Source organism: Ammospiza nelsoni, chromosome 28 (genome assembly GCF_027579445.1).
Source record: "Ammospiza nelsoni isolate bAmmNel1 chromosome 28, bAmmNel1.pri, whole genome shotgun sequence".
NCBI classification, from domain to species: Eukaryota; Metazoa; Chordata; class Aves; order Passeriformes; family Passerellidae; genus Ammospiza; species Ammospiza nelsoni.
In genome coordinates, this window is record NC_080660.1 from 2,960,643 (window position 1) to 2,983,015 (window position 22,373).

The 22,373-nt window shown below is 55.8% G+C and overlaps 1 protein-coding gene across 2 annotated transcripts in view; it reads left to right on the forward strand.

Annotated features, from left to right (window-relative positions):
* Nucleotides 1-19,452, forward strand: part of BCAN (brevican) — a 33,527-nt gene extending 14,075 nt beyond the window's left edge. Inside the window, exons 6-16 of one of the 2 annotated variants that reach the window (XR_009420113.1) lie at nt 194-487; nt 3,013-3,258; nt 4,218-4,334; nt 4,488-4,847; nt 8,474-8,581; nt 9,772-9,930; nt 12,899-12,981; nt 14,856-15,000; nt 16,349-16,531; nt 17,484-17,648; nt 18,211-18,269. Coding sequence is in view for 1 of the 2 variants with exons in the window: in XM_059490198.1 (XP_059346181.1) it covers nt 194-487; nt 3,013-3,258; nt 4,218-4,847; nt 8,474-8,581; nt 9,772-9,930; nt 12,899-12,981; nt 14,856-15,000; nt 16,349-16,531; nt 18,999-19,024 (1,874 nt within the window). In the remaining variant the exon portion in view is untranslated. Of the gene's footprint in view, nt 1-193; nt 488-3,012; nt 3,259-4,217; nt 4,848-8,473; nt 8,582-9,771; nt 9,931-12,898; nt 12,982-14,855; nt 15,001-16,348; nt 16,532-17,483; nt 17,649-18,210; nt 18,270-18,998 lie in introns of those variants that run through there. The other variant, XM_059490198.1, reaches the window with a different exon arrangement.
* The last annotated feature ends 2,921 nt before the right edge of the window (nt 19,453-22,373 follow it).

Here is a 22,373-nt window from a genome sequence, read left to right on the forward strand (position 1 = left end):
AGAGAAGCAGGCATGGATGCAGGGATGCAGGCAGGGATGCAGCCCTCCTCCAGCCCCCGTTCTTCCTCCACACACCGCATTCTCCATCTCCACACCCTCTCCTGGGCTCATGCCGAGAGCGGACCCGCCGAGGGGCCTCCCTCCGCCCTTCCCAGCCCCATCTCTAACCCCCCTCTCCCTCCTCTCTCCCCAGGTGAGATCTTTCTGGAGACATCCCCGGCCAGGTTCACCCTGGAGGAGGCTGCGCAGCGCTGCCGGGCTCTGGGCGCCGAGCTGGCGAGCCCTGGCCAGCTGTACGCCGCCTGGAACGCGGGGCTGGACGCCTGCAGCCCCGGCTGGCTGGCCGATGGCAGCGTCCGCTACCCCATCGTCACCCCCCGGGAGCGCTGCGGAGGGGCTCTGCCCGGCGTCAAAACCATCTTCCTGTTCCGCAACCAGACGGGATTCCCCGATGCCCAGAGCAGATACGATGCGTACTGCTTCCGAGGTAAACAGGGGCACCCCCGGCAGGGATGGGTGGGAGGGTCCCCCCGGGTTGGGGTACGGGTTGTGCTGGGGTCCCTGGGTGCTCTCGGTGCTGCTGCTGCGCTGTCGGGGCAGGGCAGGGGTGTTTGACACCGGCTGAAGCTGCTGTGCTAGGACAGGGGTGCCCTGCATGCTGGTAGAGCTGAGAGGGGAGGCGTAACCTGCATGTCCTGACACTGCATGCTGACACCTCGATGCTCTGCACGGTCCTGACACTGCATGTGACAGCTCTCCATAGGGCAGGGACGCTCTGCAGGGTCCCAGAATTGCATGCTGACCCCTCTCCATAGGGCAGGGACGCTCTGAGGTTCTGAGAATTGCATGCTGACAGCTCTTGGTACAGCAGGGATGCTCTGCAGGGTCCCAGCAGTGCATGGTGACACTTCTCAGTAGGTCAGGGATGCTCTGAGGGTCCCAGAATCACATGCTGACCCCTCTCCATAGGGCAGGGATGCTCTGCACAGTCCTGACACTGCATGCTGACAGCTCTCAGTAGGTCAGGGATGCTCTGAGGGTCCCAGCCCTCTTCATAGGGCAGGGATGCTCTGCAGGGTCCTGACACTATGTTGTGACAGCTCTCAGTACTGCAGGGATGCTCTGCAGGGCTCCAGCAGTGCATGCTGACCCCTCTCCATAGGGCAGGGATACTCTGAGGGTCCCAGAATTGCATGCTGACAGCTCTCAGTACTGCAGGGATGCTCTGCAGGGCTCCAGCAGTACATGCTGACCCCTCTCCATAGGGCAGGGATGCTCTGCACAGTCCTGACACTGTGTGCTGACAGTTCTTCATAGGGTAGGGATGCTCTGAGGGTCCCAGCAGTGCATGCTGACAGCTCTTGGTACAGCAGGAATACTCTGCAGGGTCCCAGAATGACATGCTGACCCCTCGCCATAGGGCAGGGATGCTCTGCAGGGTCCTGACACTGTGAGCTGACAGCTCTCAGTACTGCAGGGATGCTCTGTGGGGTCCCAGCAGCGCATGCTGACCCCTCTCAGTACTGCAGGGATCCTCTGAGGGTCCCAGCAATGCATGTGACAGCTCTCCATAGGGCAGGGATGCTCTGCAGGCTCCTGACATTGTGTGCTGACAGCTCTTTATAGGGTAGGGATACTCTGCAGGGTCCCAGAATTGCATGCTGACCCCTCTCAGTAAGGCAGGCATGCTCTGCATGGCTCCAGCAGTGCATGCTGACAGCTCTCAGTACTGCAGGAATACTCTGAGGGTCCCAGAATTACATGCTCACCCCTCTCCATAGGGCAGGGATGCTCTGAGCGTTCCAGAAGTGCATGCTGACAGCTCTCAACGCAGCAGGGATGCTCTGAGGGTCCCAGCAGTGCATGCTGACAGCTCTCAATGCAGCAGGGATGCTCTGAGGGTCCCAGAAGTGCATGCTGACAGCTCTCAACACTGCAGGGATGCTCTGCAGGGTCCCAGCAGTGCATGCTGACAGCTCTCAATGCAGCAGGGATGCTCTGCAGGGTCCCAGCAGTGCATGCTGACAGCTCTCAACGCTGCAGGGATGCTCTGCAGGGTCCCAGCAGTGCATGCTGACAGCTCTCAACGCTGCAGGGATGCTCTGCAGGGTCCCAGCAGTGCATGCTGACAGCTCTCAATGCAGCAGGGATGCTCTGCAGGGTCCCAGCAGTGCATGCAGACACGCTGTGGCAGAGGAGGGTGGCCCTGCATGTCCTTGGTGCCAGTTCACTGTGACAGACCAGGGGTGTCCTGCATGGCACCATCACTGTGCGTGGGCTCTGTGGGCACAGCTCCAGGAGGGTTCATCCCCCAGGGCTGCAGGCCCGGGGGGCATCCTGGGCCCTGGGGCTGTGGGGCACAGCCTGCCAGGCTGGTTTGGGGTGATGCTGGGCAGCAAGGAGACCTGTGGGGAGCAGCAAGGTGAGCAGTGAGGCAGGACACAGGGATAAGGGGCACAGAGGGATCAGAGCTGTCCCTGCACTCCTCCTGCCTGACCCCACATCTCTGTGTCTCTGCTCAGGGCCATGGGGGCTCCCAGTGTGGGGATGCTGAGCATCTCTGCGCCTCAGTTTCCCCATCTCTCTGGCTTAGGCAGGATGGAGCCGTGCCATGACTCCACCACCCCTGTAACCCACTAACCCCCCATGCATGTCTGCCCTCCCCGGGGTGGGGATGGGGGTGCAGAGGAGGATCCCCACAGCGAGGGGAATGCACGGTTTAGGATCTGGCCCCACCATGTGCTGCTGAGCCCCACTGCTCCTGCTGGGGCTGGTGGCACTGCCAGCTCTGGTGGCACTGCCAGCTCCTGCTGGGGCTGGTGGCACTGCCAGCTCTGGTGGCACTGCCTGGGAGGGCCTGATCCTCCCCCTGCTGACCCCATCTAGAAGGGGAAGGGGAGGCTGAGGAGAGCTGGGGTGCCAAGGCTCCAGGCCTGCTGTGGGGTGCGCTCATCTCTGAGCGCTGCGGAGCCAGGACAGGGCAGTAATATCCCACTTTCTTTCTGCCCACAGAAGGGACAAACTCTTTCCCTGAGGCTGCAGGAAAATACCAAGGCCAAGAGCCCGAGGAGAATCTCCTCCAGGAGATTGTCACAGTGGCAGAAAAGCTGGAGGAGCTGCAGCTGCCCCGAGCGCCCGTGGAGCTCGAGTCGCGAGGGGCCATTTACGCCGTGCCCCTCTTTGAGGACCCTGACCTGGGCAAGCCAAGCCAGACCCCTGGAGACACCCTGGGGCCACTAGCTACCTCTGTGTCCTCAGGTCACCCCATCCCCGCCTCCCCTTTCCCCACAGCCCCGGCCAGCCCCGAGGCAGGTCCTGTTTCAGCTGGGGAGCTCATCCCTGCCCAGGAGCACGGGGGACAGTGGTGGCTGGCACGGTGGTGCCAGGGCTGGGCACAGAGCAGCCACAGATGGTGCCCAGGTCACCCCAGCTGTCCCCGTCCTTCCTCATGGATGGGGCACCGGAGTGTTGGTGTAGGGCAGCGCAGGGACAAAGGGACATCAGCGTGTCCCAGCATGCAGGGCAGTGCTGGAGCGGGGATTGGCAGCACCAGGAGCTGCAGGAGGGGGCTGGCAGCTGGAGGGGCACCAGGCGAGGGGCAGCGGTGAGGGCAGAGCTCGGGCAGCCGCGCCCTGCGGAGGGGACAGGGGACAGCGTCACACGGGCTCGGGGCCACTCCCACCTGCCCGCACAGCTTTGTGCCCGCGGGATGGGCAGAGCTGGCAGTGCCCGCGGGATGGGCAGCCTGGCAGTGCCTGCAGGGTGGGCACCGTTGGCAGTGCCCGCAGCCCTGAGCTCTGGCTGGCAGTGCCCGCAGGATGGGCAGAGCTGTCAGTGCCCGCAGAGAGGGCAGTGCCCGTAGAGTGGGCAACGCCCGCAGGATGGGCAGTGCCAGCAGTGCCCTTAGGGTGGGCAGAGCTGGCAGTGCCCGCAGGGTGGGCACCTCTGACAGTGCCCGCAGCCCTGGGCTCTGGCTGGATGCCCGCAGGGTGGGCACCGCTGGCAGTGCCCGCAGAATGGGCAGAGCTGGCAGTGCCCGCAGGGTGGACAGTGCCCTTAGGGTGGGCAGAGCTGGCGGTGCCCGCAGGTTGGGCAGAACTAGCAGTGCCCGCAGGGTGGGCAGCGCCCACAGGGTGGGCACCGCTGGCAGTGCCCGCAGTGCCCTGTGCCCTGGCTGGCTGCCGGCCCTCACTGCCTTTCCGCCTTGCCCTTTGCAGAGGAGCCGCAGGGAGCAGCGCCGGGCAGAGCTGGCAGCGCATCCCCGGAGCGCCCGGCCGGAGGGCGGCACCGCGGGCACCCCACGGAGCCGGAGGGACCCACGGCTGCCCCCGCAGGTGACACGGAGCCTCCCGAGGGCTTTCCTCGCCCTCCCACACAGCGCCCGGACCCTCCACGGGACGCCTTGGGGCGGCCGGGCGGCCCTGCCACCCCCGGGCCACCCGGGCACCGAGTGCCATCGCCAACCGGTGCCAATTCCGCCACCTCAGAGAGCCGAGAAGGCGCTGGGAGCCCTCGCCGCGGGCACAAATCCGGCGGGGCCAGCACCCCGTTTTCCGGGGCTGAGGACGCCGAGCTCTCCGGAGATGTCGGGGAGAGCCCCGGCGTGTCCCCGCTGCCCCCCGCGCCCCCGCAGGAGGACGGAGAGGAGCACTCGGGGGCCGTGTGGTTCCCCTCGCCCGCAGCGACTCCGTGGCTGCCCCGCAGCAGCGCCGCACCGGCCCCGGGCACGCAGCGAGGGATGCCCGCTGCACCTTCCGAGGAGGAGGATGAGGAGGATGAGGAGGAGGAAGAGCATCCCTCCGTTGGCACCGTGGAGGGCTTCCTTACGGCCGTTCCGGGAGAAGCAGGTGGGACCCGCAGGGATGGCCTCAGCTCTCCCCGTCCTGGCACCTCGGGGGTGGTGGTGCCAGGGACCCCCAGCTCGGCCGTGCCCCTGCCCGCCGTGCCCACCGAGCGGGCCAGCGTCGGGGCGGGCGCCTGCTCTGCCCGGCGTCCCTGCCGTGCCAGCCTTGCCCTCGGGGCAGCCGTGCTGGCCGCTCTGTGGCACTAGAGATAGGCGACACCTTTCCTTCACTGCTGCCCTCTGTCTGTCTGTCTGTCTGTCCGTCCGTGTCTCCTCTCTCTCTCTCTCTCTCTCAGCTGGGTAAGGGAAGGTTCCAGGTCTGGAGAAGCACATATTTGTCAAACAAATTGGTCTGATCTCTGCACGCACTTTAAATCTCTTCTACTTCTGTGAAGTGTTTTAATGACTGTTTCCATGAAAAAGCCCCGATAAGCGAAAGGCGGCCCCAGCCCCTGCTCTGACTAACCGTGGTACTAATAAAGGGAATTAATTAAAAGCTTTGTAGAACAAGCATCTCGGCGAGCTCTTCCCTTCGTCCTTGCGCCTCTCCCACTGACAACTAATCCCTGCCCCCGGCCCTGCCCTGCCCTGCCCGGGAATGGGGTGGAAGGGACCCCTTGGTGGGGGGTTTGGGAGGGCTGGGGCTGCTTTGCACCCTCCATGTGCCCCCAGGACTGACCCTGCACTGCCCAGGACTGACCCTGCACTGCCCAGGACTGACCCTGCACTGACCAGGGGCTGCTTTTCCCCCTCCTTGAGCCCCCCAGGACCGACCCTGCACTGCCCTGGGAGGGTTGGGGCTGCTTTTCCCCCTCCATATCACCCCCCAGGACTGACCAGGGGCTGCTTTTCCCCCTCCCTGTCCCCCCCAGGACTGACCAGGGGCTGCTTTTCCCCCTCCCTGTCCCCCCCCAGGACTGACCAGGGGCTGCTTTTCCCCCTCCCTGCCCCCCCAGGACTGACCCTGCCCTGCCCTGGGAGGGGGGTGAGGGCTGGATGCTGCATGGCATGAGCAGGGGGACACACGGGGGACACAGAGCCCCACCAAGACCACCCTGTCTTGTGCAGCTCTCCCTAAAATCACTGCAGATCCTTCGGGCCACATCCCCCAGGGGCTGGGATGGGTGAGCAGAGGCACCACGAGCTGCTGTGGGTGGGTGGGGGTCACCCCTGGGGTGATGCCAGCTCTGATGCCCATCCCAGTGCCAATCCCCTACCCCATCCCGCTCCTTGCAGCACAGGGCACCATGTGGGGTCCCTGCCCTCCCTCCCCAAGGCATAACAAGAACACACACAGGGCTTAAGAAATACCCTGAATTAGGAATTCCATTTGCATCCACAGCCTGGCAGCCTCCAGCTCTGTGATTTCCTCCCAAAATTCTGAGTTCCCACTCTCCTCCTGCATTGTGAGAGGCAGACAGAGAGGGCAGTGCCCAGCCCAGCCCAAGGGCACCAGGGAGGCTCTGTGCAGGGTGCCCAGACCCCGTGGCATGGCTGCCCTTGCCTTGGCAAGGAGAGATGCCCAGGAGGAGCCAGTCATGGGACATTTTGGGCCACCCATCCTGTGCCATGCCTGGCTCTGCTGGGGATGGATGGGCTGCACAGGGAGCCACCAGCACTTCATGGGGAGGGTGAGGGTGGCAGCATTGTCCTTGTCACAAACCCAGGACCATAAAACAGGGCGTGATTGGGCTGGAATGGGTCAAGGACTCTGAGCAGCAGCCGTTCATCACACTGAGCTGGGAGCACACGCTGTGCTCCGCGTTCATTAATGACCAGAACGGGCTCCTGGGGCAGTGCTGGCTGAGTTACCAGCCTTGGCCAGGCTGCAGGTGACACCAGAAGGACAGGACAAGGACACGGGGCTGGGATGTGCCAAAGGCTTTATGGTCTGTGCCTCCCTCCCAAAACGCTGCATCAGCCAGGGAACAGCAGGAAATGGTGTGGTTGTATTCACAGTGGTCTGGGGATGAGGGAAGAGACGAGGATCTGACTCCATGTTTCAGCAGGCTTAATTTATTATTTTAATAAATTATATTAGTATACATTATATTAATAATTATATTAATATATTATATATATTATATTAATATATATTTACATATTACATTTAGACTATACTAAAAGAATAGAAGAAAGGATTTCATCAGAAGGCTGGCTAAGAATAGAAAAAGAAAGAATGATGACAAAAGCTTGTGTCTCAGACAGAGTCCAAGCCAGCTAACTGTGATTGGCCATTAATTAGAAACAACCACATGAGACCAATCCCAGATGCACCTGTTGCATTCCACAGCAGCAGATAATAATTGTTAACATTTTGTTCCTGAGGCCTCCCAGCTTCTCAGCAGGAAAAAATCCCAAGGAAAGGATTTTTCATAAAAGATGTCTGCCCCAAGCTGGGCAGAGGGAGTGGGGCAGGGGCTGGTGTGGCAATGAGCCCTGGGAGATAAGAGCATCCAGCTCTGAAGGAAAGGGAGATAAGAGCATCCATCTCTCACCTCTGTGCTCCAGGGGAGGCCAAAACCCCAGGTGTGGCCAGCTCTGGGCCAGGGATGCTGGGCTGTGCACACCCAGAGGTGGACGGGAGGTGTGGAATTGCTCCAGGCACCTCCTGGTGCACCTGAGAGCCTCACCTGGCCCAGAGCTGGTGGCCCCAGAGGCAGCTCAGAGCCCTGCTTGCTGTGGGACACTGCAGGGGTGAGGATGTTGAGTCAGGGATGGAAAGAAAACTCCACTCTTGAGGAGGATCAGAAGGCTTTGTTTAATGAGAGTAGAGGGTCTTTAATAATGGGACTCTCTAAGGTGGTTGGCCTCAAATTAGAAACATCTCACACTATTGGTGAGCTCAAAATTAGAAATATTTAATTGGTCTGTAATTAGCAACATCTCACACTATTGGTGAACTCAAAATGAGAAACATCTGATTGGCTTCACAGTAGAAACATCTCACACTTTATTGGTGAGCTCAAAATCAGAAAAATCTAATTGGTCTGAAAGGAGAAACATCTCAAATTATTGGTGAGCTCAAAATTAGACACATCTAATTGGTCTGTAATTAGCAACATATCACATTATTGGTGAGCTCAAAATGAGAAACATCTGATTGGTCTCAAAGTAGAAACATCTCACTTTATTGGTGAGCTCAAAATGAGCAATGTCTAATTGGTCTGAAAGCAGAAGCATCTCACATTATTAGTGAGCTAAAAATCAGAAACATTTAATATCTAATAAATATCAGAAAAATCTAATTGGCTTCAAAGCAATGAGACACATCTAATTGGTCTGAGAGCAGAAACATCCCACACTATCGGTGAGCTCAAAATTGGAAATATCTAATTGGCCTCAAATTACAAACATCTCCCACTATTGGTGAGCTCAAAATTAGAATTATCTAATTGGCCTCAAAGTAGAAACATCCCACACTATCAGTGCCCATGAAGAACACACAGTGGAGAGCCACAACTCCAACCGATGCTGACAGAAACAGATAATAATTGTTCGAGTTCTTTCCTCTACAATTCCCAGGCTCAGGCTGGCAGAAATCCTCTGAGCTGAGGATGCCCAGGTGGCACTGCTGGGCACCGGGGAGGTGCTGAGCCCTGTGGTGAGCACGGCTGCTGTCCCTTGCAGGTGGCTGTGTCCCCAACCCCTGCCTGAACGGAGGCACCTGCGTGGAGGACGGCGCCCAGCTCACCTGTCTGTGCCTGCCCGGCTACGGGGGCAGCAGCTGTGAGAGACGTGAGTGCCCCGGTGCCAGCCTGGCCATGGGTGCCAGCCTGGCCATGTGAGTGCCCCGGTGCCAGCCTGGCCATGGGTGCCAGCCTGGCCATGTGAGTGTCCTGGTGCCAGCCTGGCCATGGGTGCCAGCCTGGCCTGTGAGTGCCCCGGTGCCAGCCTGGCCATGTGAGTGCCCCGGTGCCAGCCTGGCCATGGGTGCCAGCCTGGCCATGTGAGTGCCCTGGTGCCAGCCTGGCCATGGGTGTCAGCCTGGCCTGTGAGTGCCCTGGTGTCACCCTGGCCATGTGAGTGCCAGCCTGGCTATGTGAGTGCCCCGGTGCGAGCCTGGCCTGTGAGTGCCATCCTGGCCATGTGAATGCCCTGGTGCCACCCTGGCCATGTGAGTGCCACCCTGGCCTCTGAGTGCCATGGGTGCCACCCTGGTCATGGGTGCCAGCCTGGCCATGAGAGTACCATGGGTGCCACCGTGGCCTGTGAGTGCCACCCTGGCCTCTGAGTGCCATGGGTGCCACCCTGGCCATGTGAGTCCCCTGGGTGACCATGTGAATGCCCTGGTGCCACCCTGGCATGTGAGTCCCCTGGGTGCCCATGTGAGTGCCATGGGTGCCACCCTGGCCTCTGAGTGCCATGGGTGCCACCCTGGCCATGTGAGTGCCACCGTGGCCTGTGAGTGCCACCCTGGCCATGTAAGTGCCCTGGTGCCATCCTGGCCATGTGAGTCCCCTGGGTGCCCATGTGAATGCCCTGGTGCCACCCTGGCCATGTGAGTCCCCTGGGTGCCCATGTGAGTGCCATAGGTGCCACCCTGGCTATGTGAGTGCCCTGGTGCCAGCCTGGCCATGGGTGCCAGCCTGGCCTGTGAGTGCCACCCTGGCCATGTGAGTGCTCTTGGTGCCACCATGGCTATATGAGTGCCCTGGTTCCACCCTGGCTATGTGAGTCCCCTGGGTGCCCATGTGAGTGCCCTGGATGCCATGTGAGTGTCATGGGTGCCACCCTGGCCATGTAAGTGCCCTGGTGCCACCCTGGCTATGTGAGTCCCCTGGGTGCCCATGTGAGTGCCCTGGTGCCCCCCTGGCCACGCTGCCCAGCTCCCAGCAGCCCGGCGGGCACACAGGAGGGGCGATGAGGAGTTTGGGGTGAGGTGGGCTCCCTGCTCACCCTCTGCCCTCTCCCCTGGCACGGCTCAGCCCTGAGGAGCTGCAGCCCGGGCTGGGACAGCTTCCAGGGCTCCTGCTACCGACACTTCTCCACCCGGAGGAGCTGGGAGGACGCCGAGAGCCAGTGCAGGCACCACGGGGGGCACCTGGCCACCATCCTGACCCCCGAGGAGCAGGACTTCATCAACGGTACGTGACACTGCTGCTGTGTGACACTGCTGTCCCCTCCCTGCTGCCGCTGTGTGACACTGCTGTCCCCTCCCTGCTGCCGAGCCCTGCAGGGCTGCGAGTTGACAGGAGGTGGAGCCCGGCCCTGCAGGGATGGATGGACACACAGACAGACAGACAGACAGACAGGCCAGAACAGGGATGGTGCATGCAGAGACGTGGGAGCAGACAGGTTCAGCCCTGAAATGTGTCCGGAGATGGGAACAGAGTGGGGAAAGGGCTCTGGGGCACCTGAGGGGGCTCAGGGGGGGCTTAGGGGGGACCTTCTCACTTTTTACAGGGTGGAGTCACTTGGGGGTCGGGCTCTGGAGTGTCCAGGGATGGGAACAGAGTGGGGAAGGGGCTCAGGAGCACCTGAGGCAGCTCAGAGGGGGCTCAACCTGGAGAAAATGAGGCTCAGGGGGGACATTCTCCCTTTTTACAAAGTGGAGTCACTTGGGGGTCCGGCTCTGGAGAATGTCCAGGAATGGGAACAGAGCTGGGGAAGGGGTTCTGGAGCACCTGAGGGAGCTTAGGTGGGACTCAAGGGGGACCTTTTCACTTTCAATAGTTCCCTGACAGGAAGGTGGAGTCACTTGGGGGTCAGAGAGTGTCCAGGGATGGGAACAGAGTGGGGAAGGGGCTCTGGAGCTCCTGAGGGATGTGGGGAGAGCTCAGCCTGGAGAAAAGGAGGCTCAGGGGGCACCTTCTCACTTTTTACAGGATGGAGTCACTTGGGGGTTGGGGTCTGGAGAATGTCCAGGGAAGGGAACAGAGTGGGGAAGGGGCTCAGGAGCACCTGAGAGAGTTTAGGTGGGACTCAAGGGGGACCTTTTCAGTTTCCAGAGTTCCCTGACAGGAAGGTGGAGTCACTTGGGGGTCAGAGAGTGTCCAGGAATGGGAACAGAGCTGGGGAAGGGGCTCTGGAACTCCTGAGGGAGCTCAGAGGGGGCTCAACCTGGAGAAAATGAGGCTCAGGGGGGACATTCTCCCTTTTTACAAGGTGGAATCTCTTGGGGGTCCGGCTCTGCTCCCAGGGAAAAAGGCTCAGGAGCAGGAGAAGCAGCACCAGGGCAGGGTTAGGTTGGATATTGAGAACGTTCCTCCATGGAGATGCTGCCTGTGGCTGAAGGGGTTTAGGAGACCTGTGGATGTGGCACTTGGGGACAGAGGTGCCCCTGGCTGTGGGGGATGGCTGGGCTCGATGATCTTGTCCCTTTTCCAACAAAATCCCACAGTCCAGTGATGGGTGGGCAGAGCGGCAGAGGGGTGGGTGTGTAAATTTGAAAATTGGGTGTAAATGTGAAGGCAAAGCCAGGACCTGCCTGAAATCAGCCTTGGAGGGATGGGGGAAGGCAGAGCAGGGGAGAAGTGCTGTGGGAACAGGACAGGGAGCAAAGAACCTGAAGGAACTGAGGGCGGAGGAGGAGGAAGGGGCAGGAGAGACCTCACAGGGACACCAAGGGACACAAAGGGACACAAAGGGACACAAAGGGACTGGCTGGACCTGAAAGGGGACTGGGAGAGCCAGGTGGGGACAGGTGCAGACAGGTGGGGACCTGCAGGGACAGGTGGGGACTGGCAGGGCAAGGTGGGGACCAGCTGAACCAGGTGGGGACAGGCAGGGACAGGTGGGGACCGGGGGGGACAGGCGAGGACCTGCAGGGACAGGTGGGACTGGCATAGCCAGGTAGGGACCTGCAGGGAGAGGTGGGGACAGGCAGGGACAGGCGGGGACAAGTGGAAACCTGCAGGGACAGGTGGAGACCAACAGAACCGGGTGGGGACAGGTGGGGACCTGCAGGGACAGGTGGGGACTGGCAGGGACAGATGGGGACAGGAGGGGACAGGCATGGACAGGTGAGGACTGGCGTGGACAGGTGGAGACCAGCAGAACCAGGTGGGGACCTGCAGGACAGGTGGGGACTGGCAGGGCAAGGTGGGGACTGGCATAGCCAGGTGGGGACCAGGAGGGCAAGGTGGGAACCTGCAGGGACAGGTGGGGACTGGTGGGGACAAGTGGAAACTTGCAGGGACAGGTGGAGACCAGCAGAACCGGGTGGGGACAGGTGGGGACAGGTGGGGACCGGCAGGGCAAAAGTGAGGACCTACAGGGACAGGTGGGGACCCGAAAGGACAGGCGAGAACCTGCAAGGACAGGTGGTGACTGGCAGGGCAAGGTGGGGACTGGCATAGCCAGGTAGGGACCTGCAGGGAGAGGTGGGGACAGGCGGGGACAAGTGGAAACCTGCAGGGACAGGTGGAGACCAGCAGAACCGGGTGGGGACAGGTGGGGACCTGCAGGGACAGGTAGGGACTGGCAGGGCGGGGTGGGGACTTACAGGGACAGGTGGGGACCTGCAGGGACAGGTGGGGACAGGTGGGGACAGGTGGGGACAGGTGGGGACGGGCGGGTCCCGGGCTCTGCCGCCCTCTCCCGGCCGGTCCTGTCCCGCCTCCCCGGGGCTCAGGGGCAAAGGGGTTCCCCGATGTCCCTTGGGGGTGTCCCCAAACCTCCCAGCACCTTCCTGCTGCAGGACGAGGGATACCCCCAGGTCCCAAATCCCCCTGAGCGCGGCCCTTCAGCCCCCTCCTGACACCTGGCTGTGTCCCTGTCCCCACCACGCCCCATGTCCCCCAGGGGCCCTTCAGTCCCCTCCTGACAGGTGGCACCAGGCTGTGTCCATGTCCCCAACACACCAAATGTCCCCCAGCAGCCCTTCAGCCCCTCCTGATGGTGGCACCTGGCTGTGTCCCTGTCCCCAACATCCCCTGAGTCCCCCAATATCCCTTCAGCCCCCTCCTGAAGGTGGCACCTGGCTGTGTCCCTGTCCCCACCACGCCCCGTGTACCCTAGGTGCCCTCCAGCCCCCTCCTGACACACCTGTGTGTGTCCTTGCGTCCCACACCTGGCTGTGTCCCTGTCCCCAACACCCCCCGTGTCCCCCAGACCAGTACAGGGAGTACCAGTGGATCGGCCTCAACGACCGCACCATCGAGGGCGATTTCCAGTGGTCTGACGGGAGCCCCTTGGTAAGTGGGGCTGCCAAGCCCTGGGTGCCCTCACAGGGCGGGCACCACCAGCCTGGCACCTCCTTATCCTCCCCCCCAACTCGGGTTTTGAGGCTCCCAAGCAGGAGCTGCCTGCCTCACCTGGCTGAGCATCCCCACTCCTAGCTAAGCTGACAAACCCTCGCTCCAACAGCAAACCTCATAGCACGACTGGCTGTTGTAATCACACTTTACAACTGATCTGCCTTCACAATTATCCTAACAGGAGCTGCAATCCTACTTATTGCCTCTTTCACCCTATACAATCCACCTTATTGCCTCATACACCCTATGCATGCTCATAATGACACAACATGTCACAGACATCTTTTCTGAAAAATCCTTTCCCTAGAAAGCTGAGAGGCCTCAGGAACAGAATATAAACATTGATTATCTGCTGCTGTGGAATGCAACAAGTAGATTTTTGATTGGTCTCATGTTGGTTGTTTCTAATTAATGGCCAATCACAGCCTGGCTGGCTCAGACAGAGAGCCCGAGTCACAAACCTTTGTTATCATTCCTTCCTATTCTATTCTTAGCCAGCCTTCTGATGAAATCCTTTCTTCTATTCTTTTAGTATAGTTTTAATATAATAAATATCATAAAATAATAAATCAAGCCTTCTGAAACATGGAGTCAGATCCTCATCTCTTCCCTCAACCTGAGACTCCGGTGAACACGGTCACACCGAGGCACTGTCCCATCCCACATCACATCAGTCCAAAACTCCTCCACACCAGAACATCTCCTCATAGCCCTAAATATAATCCCCATAATGCTCCTAATCCTCAAACCCGAACTAATCTCTGGTATCCCCATATGCAAGTACAGTTTCAACCAGAACATTAGACTCTAAAAAATAGAAGTTAAACCCTTCTTACCGGCCAAGGAGAGGTAAAACCAGTGAGAACTGCTAACTCTTGTATCTGAGTATAAAACCTCAGTCTCCTTACTTTCCAAGGATAATAGTAACACAGTGGTTTTAGGAGCCGCTCATCTTGATGCAGGTCCAAGTGAAAGTCATGGACCTCTCACTAGTCCTAAATACATTCATGCTGTGAAAAACGCCAATCACTTGTTTTTAAAATTCGAAAAGTTTAATAGTAGTAAAATGGTTATAAAAATAGTAATACAATTAGAGTAATAACAATTTGGACAATTTTAATTAGGACAATATGAGACAATAGAGACAAAGAGTTATGGATGTCCGGGTACCTTTTTCTGGGCAGCACAAGCTCGAAAAAGGATCCCCGTTAACAAAGGATTAACCCTTAAAACCAACAGCCTGTTGCATATTCATACACCTCATACATGATGCATAAATTCCATTCAAACACAGAATTCTGTCTGGTCATCATCAACTTCTTCCTCTGAATCCTGACAGCACCTTTGAGGCGGGAAGAAGTTCGTTTCTTCTGATAATGAGCAATAAATTCTCTTTCTCTGACAGATTCAGGTGTCCTGTGGCTGCTATCTTGCTGCAAGTCCTTTCTTTAAAAAAAGTATCCTACATAGCATAGTTTCTATTTTAACAATTTTTATAACCTAAAACTATAGCACACTACTTAAGAGAATTAATACAGCATTACTTCCTAACACAACACATATAATATTCACTTCAATATTTGCAAAAAGCCAATGATAAAATACATGCATTTTTCACAATACTCTTAACCCTCTCCACCTCCATCCTATTTCCACTTCTATCCAAGAACAACCCCAGGGAGCCACACCTGGGCTTTGCCATGGAGGTGGCACCTCTGTCCCAGTGGGGGTGGCACTGCCAGGATGCTGCCCCCACACCTGCAGGGTGTGCTGGATGCCCCCTGCACCCCCTGTGCCCCCTGTGCCCACAGCTCTACGAGAACTGGCACCCTGGGCAGCCTGACAGCTATTTCCTCTCGGGGGAGAACTGCGTGGTCATCGTGTGGCACGACGGTGGGCAATGGAGTGATGTGCCCTGCAATTACCACCTGTCCTACACCTGCAAGATGGGGCTGGGTAAGCTGGGCTGAACCCTGATTTGTGGGAGCAAGCAAACTGCACGATTTTTGTGAAATTGTAAAGTTGTAAATTTGTGACATTTGTAAATTTGTGAAAGTTGTATGTTCATTACAGCGATTATTAGGATGGTTCCCCTTAAAATGACATGAGTGCCTCTGGGAATTCCAGATCCTTTTTTAGCTCCCTCTCAAATCCACATGCAAACAATTGCACAACTGGTCATAATTTCATTGTTTCACAAGTTCACAGTAGGTTCATACATATTCATTTTTACAAATTTTGCATGACATTTGCGCTAATTTTTCTTTATCAACAAGAATTCCTGGGTCAGGTTGCCCTGCTCTGTCTGCCCTTCCCTTTAATCTCTGTCCTTCACTGAAGCAGTTTCTTAGAGCATTGATTTTCAGGAGAACAGGCAGTCAGATTAAACAGCAATGTTTGCAAGCTACAGAGCTAACTTAAAGATGTACATTTCACCTCAATCAAAATAGATTTCTGGAAAATTTCCACTCTGTCTTACCCCCACCCCGAGGAGGGGGTTTGCTACCACCTCCACAGCGGGGAAACGAGTCCTGGGCATGGGGCCCTCAGCCTGTTTGGGCTTTCTGGGGCTTGCTCCGGGCTGGGGGGGCTTTACTGCAATTCCCCCTTTTTAGGCTCTGGGATGGGGGAGGGCTTTACCCCTGTTTGGGCTTTCAGGGCTGGGGGGGCTTTACTCCCATTTGGGTTCCGAGATGGGGGGGTTTTACTCCTGTTTGGGCTTTCTGGGCTGGGAAATGCTATGTTCCTGTGTGGGCTCCAAGCTGGGGGGGCTTTATTGCAATTCCCCTGTTTGTGCTCCGGGCTGGGGGGGGGCTTTACTGCAATGTCCTTGTTGGGGCTCCAAGCTGGGGGGGCTTTACCCCTGTTAGGGCTCCAGGCTGGAGGAGCTTTACCCCCGTTTGGGCTTTCTGGGCTGGGGGGGCTTTATTGCAATGTCCTCATTTGGGCTTTCGGGGCTGAGGGGCCTTTACTGCAATTCCCCCTTTTTGAACTCTGGGCTGGGGGGGGCTTTACTGCAATGCCCTGTATGGGTTGTCTGAGCTGGGGGGGCTTTATTGCAATGCCCCCACTTGGGCTCTGAGCTAGAGGGGGGCTTTACCCCCATTTGGGCTCCGAGCTGGGGAGGTTTTACCCCCGTTTGTGCTTTTTGGGCTGGGGGGGCTTTACTGCAATGCCCCTGTTGGGGCTCGGGGCTAGGGGGGACTTTATCCCCCTTTGGGCTTTCTGGGCTGGGAAATGCAATGTTCCTGTTTGTGCTCCGGGCTGGGGGGGGCTTTACTACAATGACCCCCCATCCTTGCAGTGCAGTGTGGGCCCCCCCCTGCCCTCATCAACGCCCGAGCCTTCGGCAGAGCCAAGCAGCGCTACGAGATCGGCTCCACCACCCGCTACCGCTGCCGGCCCGGGCTCGCCCCGCGGCGCTCGCCCATCATCCGCTGCCGCGAGGATGGCACCTGGGAGCCCCCCCAGCTTTCCTGCCGGCCTGGTGAGTGCTGAGCCCCCCACTGAACCCCCCATCTCGGGTTGTGTTGACAGTTGCTGCCCCGAGATGTTGTCTCGGTTTTGGAAAGACAGGAGTCTGCTAAGGAAGGCAGGAGGCTCCCATGAAATGGAGAATGTAAACCCTCCCCAACCCTCCCAATTGCTATAAATTTTAAATTAAGGGGCTCTCAGGAAAAAATATGGGAGCAGGAAATAACAGTTCTTTAATAGGGAAGGGAAAAAAAAAGATAAAATAAAACAATGCAGTACACTAGAGCAACACTGACAGAGTCAGAACCCAACCTGACACCCTGTGGGGTGTTGGTGGCAGTCAAATTGGAATTGTGGCTGCAGCCCTCCTGAAGTATCAGATGTGGTTCCGTTGGAGCAAGGGGGATCTGTAGAGAAGGATGTATTCTTCCTCTGAAGATCCAGTGGAAGAGACAGCTGCTGTTCCTCTGGGGAATCCCATGGAGAAAGCCGTATTGGTGTCTCAAAAACCTCTGGATTATATCTGGGTAGCAATGCTTGGCTCCTCCCACTGGGTGGAGCATCTCACAATGGGATGTTATAGTTCTTATCAGCCATGCAGTGACATTCAAGAGTCTGTTATCAGCAATGTCCCCTCCTGAGGGAGGTGTGAATGTGGTCACACAAAGAGAGAGATAAGGCAAACTGCCCACTTAACAAAGGTAATCTGCCATACAGATGGTAATGGAAAACATCTTGCATTGCAATCTTCAATAGATGTGCAGGATGTCTCTGTTTCGGCCCACGTGGCTGAAGAACTAATCTGGACTCTTCACTTTTTGGTCTTGAGGTTGTTTATTAAATGTTATCTATAAAATATTCTTTCTGCCCAGCTGAGGTCTGTGACACCAGCAAGGGGGGCTATTTACAGATGCGAATGAGATGGGGCTGCTCTGGGAAGTGCCTCGAGCTGTTTTATTTTTCAGCATCAGTCTCATTACATGGTTATGACAATGGGAAGATGCCAGCAGCTCTCATTCCAGGCAGCAAGCCAAAATCTTAATGTTACAACTTACTTTATAAGCTTCTTGACCAATCACACAAAGCAAAAGCACATTGACAGCAGTTCTATCCAACTACCATAAGCACAGGTACCTTTGGTTAAAACAATGCTTACTTATTTCCTATACAATACCTGCTTGTGAGCTTTAAAACACAATGCACAGAGCTCTATTATTAACCTTTAACCTTCCTAATATCTTGCTAGATAAACTTTCTGCAGCTTAGAGAGCTATTCAGACAAGCGTTAATACACAGGCCATTGTTCTATTTGTTCTTGCTTTTTCTACAGTTTAAATAATTTTTCTGCTGACCTATCTCATGGCTGCTGCTTGGCTCTACTCACAGTTCTGTTGTATCTGAGGCCTGCCTTTTGCAGCTTTCCCAAAACACTGATTTTGTGGATTCCCACAGTCTGCTCAGCAAGGCAGCCACAGGCACTGTCTGTGTTGTCCTTTTATACTGCAAACTACGTATAACATATTTACACTTAATTCCCAATACCCATCACCCATGTTAGACAGTGAGCTTCTATTCCAAATATAACATATTTACACTTAATTCCCAATACCCATCACCTGTGTTAGACAGTGAGCTTCTACTCTAAATATAACATATTTATAATTACTTCCCAATACCCATTGCCTCTGTTAGACAGTGCACCTCTACTCTAAACCAATCCCTCAGTGTCAACATCACAGCAGAAAATGGAGAACAAGAAGAAGAAGAAGAAGAAAGGCTGGACACGCCCAGATTCCTCCATCTTGTCCCCATAACCAAAAATCCTAAAATCTACTTTTTCACCCTGTGATCATTTTGTTATTGCACCATTCAAACCTGTGTGACTTTCAGGTCCTCATACAAAGCTGGCAACTTGCTCCAAGGGTCAAAATCAAATCCACAGGTGTTCTGGGCAGCATGCCAGTGTTATAAATGATCAAATCGAGAGCTAACTTATAAGAAAATTTAGCAATGATTTATTAATTTGTCAGTGAGATTGAATTTTGATCGTCAAAAACCACCACAGCCAAGGGCAGTCAGTATTCACATGTAACAGGGTGGTCCATCAATCATCGTGGTAGATGCAATCTTCGAGGTGAAAATCACTCTTGAGTGGTCCTGGCACCCAGGGAAGCAGGTGATTATCACCTGGAAGTTTCCATTCTTACGTTAAAAACCCCAAAGTTATCTCGACATAGTCTTGGAACTAGATGAATATGAATAAGACACTGCTCCTGACCAGGGTGGCCAAAAGACATAGTTTGGATCTTAAAATATTTTATACATTAATAGCATGAATTATCTCTATCATATACTACATCAGGGTGTCCGAGCCCCCTGACGGGGTCTTCGACAACTCTGGACACCCTGAGGGATGTGCTGAGTTCTGACACCCCTTTGGTGGTGCTTTCCCTTCATCTGGCACTTCTGTGTCCCCCCAGGTGTGGCTGAGCCCCCCAACAAGTGAGGGGGTCCCCAGTGCCTGGACTGGTGTGGATGGCGACAGCACTGGGAGACCTCGATGGAGTGAAACCTCGCTGTTGGGTGTCTGCCCCCTTTGTTTGTTTTATATCTGTACAAAAATATCCTAAAAAAATTAAAAGAGCCCATTGAAAGGAGCCCCCGGAGCCCCAAAATGCAGCACAGGAATTTTGTCCTCAAAGTCACAGCAGAGCTGAAATCCAGGGGACACCACGGGCAGAAACGTGCCAGCATCACCCTCCCATCCAGCTGGGGGTTGGCATGGGGACATCCGAGCTCTGCTGCAGCTCAGCACCCACCCAGAGGGGTCTGGGGGGGCTCCTGCACCTCCCTGGAGAGGCAGAAGCTGCTGCAGCAGGCTTGGAGTGGGGACCTGCTGCCCAAACCCCCTCCCCGTGCTGCTGTGGGCATTAAAACCAGTAAACAGATGGCACAGAGTGGTGAGCTGGTTATTTGGGGGGGGGGGGGGGGGGGGGGGCTGGCACAGCGGTGGGTGGCACTGCACAGCCCCAAAGCAAGGAGGGTGGCAGCAGGGGAGAGCCTGGGCACAGAGACACTCCAGGAGCCACAAAAACAGGGAGAAACCATGCCACAGTGCCCCCAAATCCCAGAGACACCTCAGGAGCCACAAAACCAGGGGGAAACCACCCCCAAAATGCCCCCAAATCCCAGAGACAGCCCCAGGAGCCACAGACACCACCCAAAGTGCCACAGTTGGGCACAGAGACACCAGAGGAGCCACCAAAAACAGCGACAAACCACCCCAAAATGCTCCCAAATCTCAGAGACACCCCAGGAGCCACAAAAACAGGGGGAAACCACCCAAAATGCCTCCACATCCCAGAGACACCCCCAGGAGTCGCAGAAACAGGGAGAAACTACCCCAAAATTCCCCAAATCCCAGAGACATCCCCAGGAGCTACAGAAACAGGGAGAAACTACCCAAAGTGACCCCAAATCCCAGAGACACCCCAGGAGCCACAAAACCAGGGGGAAACCACCCCACAGTGCCCCCAAATCCCAGAGACACCCCAGGAGCCACAAAACCAGGGGGAAACCACCCCAAAGTGCTCCCACATCCCAGCAGAGCTGGGCACAGAGACACCCTCAGGAGTCACAGAAATGGAGACACCACCACTCCTGTGGGGAGTCCCAAACACCCCACAAGGAGTCCAAAACACCCCAAAAAAGGTGTCCCAAACACCCCACAAGTAGTCCCCAAACAGCCACAAGGTGCTCCGAATGTCCCAAACACCCCACAGGATGTTGCAAACACCCCACAACGTTTTCTAAACACCCCATAAAGTGTCCCAAAAGCCTCACAAGGTGTTCCAAACACCCCGTAACATGTCCCAAACGCTCCACAGGGAGTCCCAAACACTCCATAACATGTCCTAAACACCCCACAATGTGTTCCAAGCGCCCCACAAGTAGTCCCCAAACACCCCACAAGGTGTTCCAAAGAGTCCCAAACACCCCACAGGGAGTCCCAAACACCCAACGTGTCCCAAGCACCCCACAAAGAGTCCCAAACACCCCATAATGTGTCCCAAACACCCCACAAGTTGTCCTAAACACCCCACAAGTTGTCTCAAACACTCCACAGGGAATCCCAAACAAATAACATGTCCCAAACATCCCATAATGTGTCCCAAACACCCCATGAGGAGTCCCAAACACCCCACAAGTTGTCCCAAACACCCCATAATGTGTCCCAAACACCCCATGAGGAGTCCCAAATACCCCATGAGGAGTCCCAAACACCCCACAAGGTGTTCCAAACACCCCACAACATGTCCCAAACACCCCACAGAAAGTCCCAAATACCCCACAAAGGTGTCCCAAACATCCCACAGGGAATCCCAAACACACCAAACACCCTACAAGGTGTCCCAAACACCCCACAACACGTTCCAAACATCCCATGAGGAGTCCCAAACACCCCATGTGTCCCAAACACCCCATGAGGAGTCCCAAACACCCCACAGAGAGTCCCAAATACCCCACAGGGAGTCCTAAACACCCCATAATGTGTCCCAAACACCCCACAAGTTGTCCTAAACACCCCACAAGTTGTCTCAAACACTCCACAGGGAATCCCAAACACATAACACGTCCCAAACACCCCACAGGGAGTCCCAAACACCCCACAAGCCTGCTGGGGTGGGACATGGGCACCCTTTCCATCAGGGGATGCACCAAGAACCCACACCCAGCCCTACCAGAGGATGCACAAACCATCCAAACCTTCTGGGAGAAGATCACCCCTCCTTCCTCACCTCCACCTCTCTGCCCAGGTGATGAGCCCTGGTGACCCACCACTGTCACTCACATATTTTATGAAAATCCTTTCAGTAGGATTTTTCTCCTGAGAAGCTGAGAAACCTCAGAAAAGAAAGGCAAACAATAACTGATGGCTGTGGAATGTGGTCTGGAGATGGTTCACCAACAGGTGCATCTTTGGTCTCACGTGGATTGTTTTTACTTGATGACCAGTCACGGTCCAGCTGTGTTGGACTCTCTGGTCAGTCACAAGATTTTATTATTTATTCCTTTCTAGCTTTCTGACATCTCCTTTCACTTTCTTTAGTCTAGTTTTAGTATAGCATTTTCTTTTAATATAAAATATATATGCCATAAATAATAAATCAGCCTTCTGAAACATGGAGTCAAGGTGTTCTTATCTCTGCCCTCGTCCTGGGGACCCTCAAACACCAACAAACCACCACTGTCCCCTGTGCTCAGCCCCATGTCCTCACTTGCCCATGAAGCAGTAGGAGCTGTAGGTCCTCATCTCCTTGCTGGGGAAGGACTCTCTGGTCAGTCACAAGATTTTATTATTCATTCCTTTTTAGCTTTCTGATGTTTCCTTTCTTTTTCTTTAGTACAGTTTTAGTATAGCATTTTCCTTTAATATAATATATTTAAAATAAAATAATAAATCAGCTTTCTGAAACATGGAGTCAAGGTTTTCTCATCTCTTCCCTTGTCCTGGGGACCCTCAAACACAATCACACATGGGCTGTCCCCTGTGTCCTCAAACACCACCACACCAGTACTGTCCCCTGTGCTCAGCCCCGTGTCCTCACTTGCCCACGAAGCAGCAGGAGCCGTAAGTCCTCCTTTCTCTTTCTTTAGTATATAATTTTCTTTTAATATAATATATACATCATAAAATAATACATCAGCCTTCTGAAACATGGAGTCGCAATGTTGTTATCTCTTCCCTCATCCTGGGGACCCTCAAACACCACCACACCAGTGCTGTCCTCTTTGTCCTCAAACAGCACCAAACCACCCCTGTCCCAGCTGCCCAGCCCTGTGTCCTCACTTGC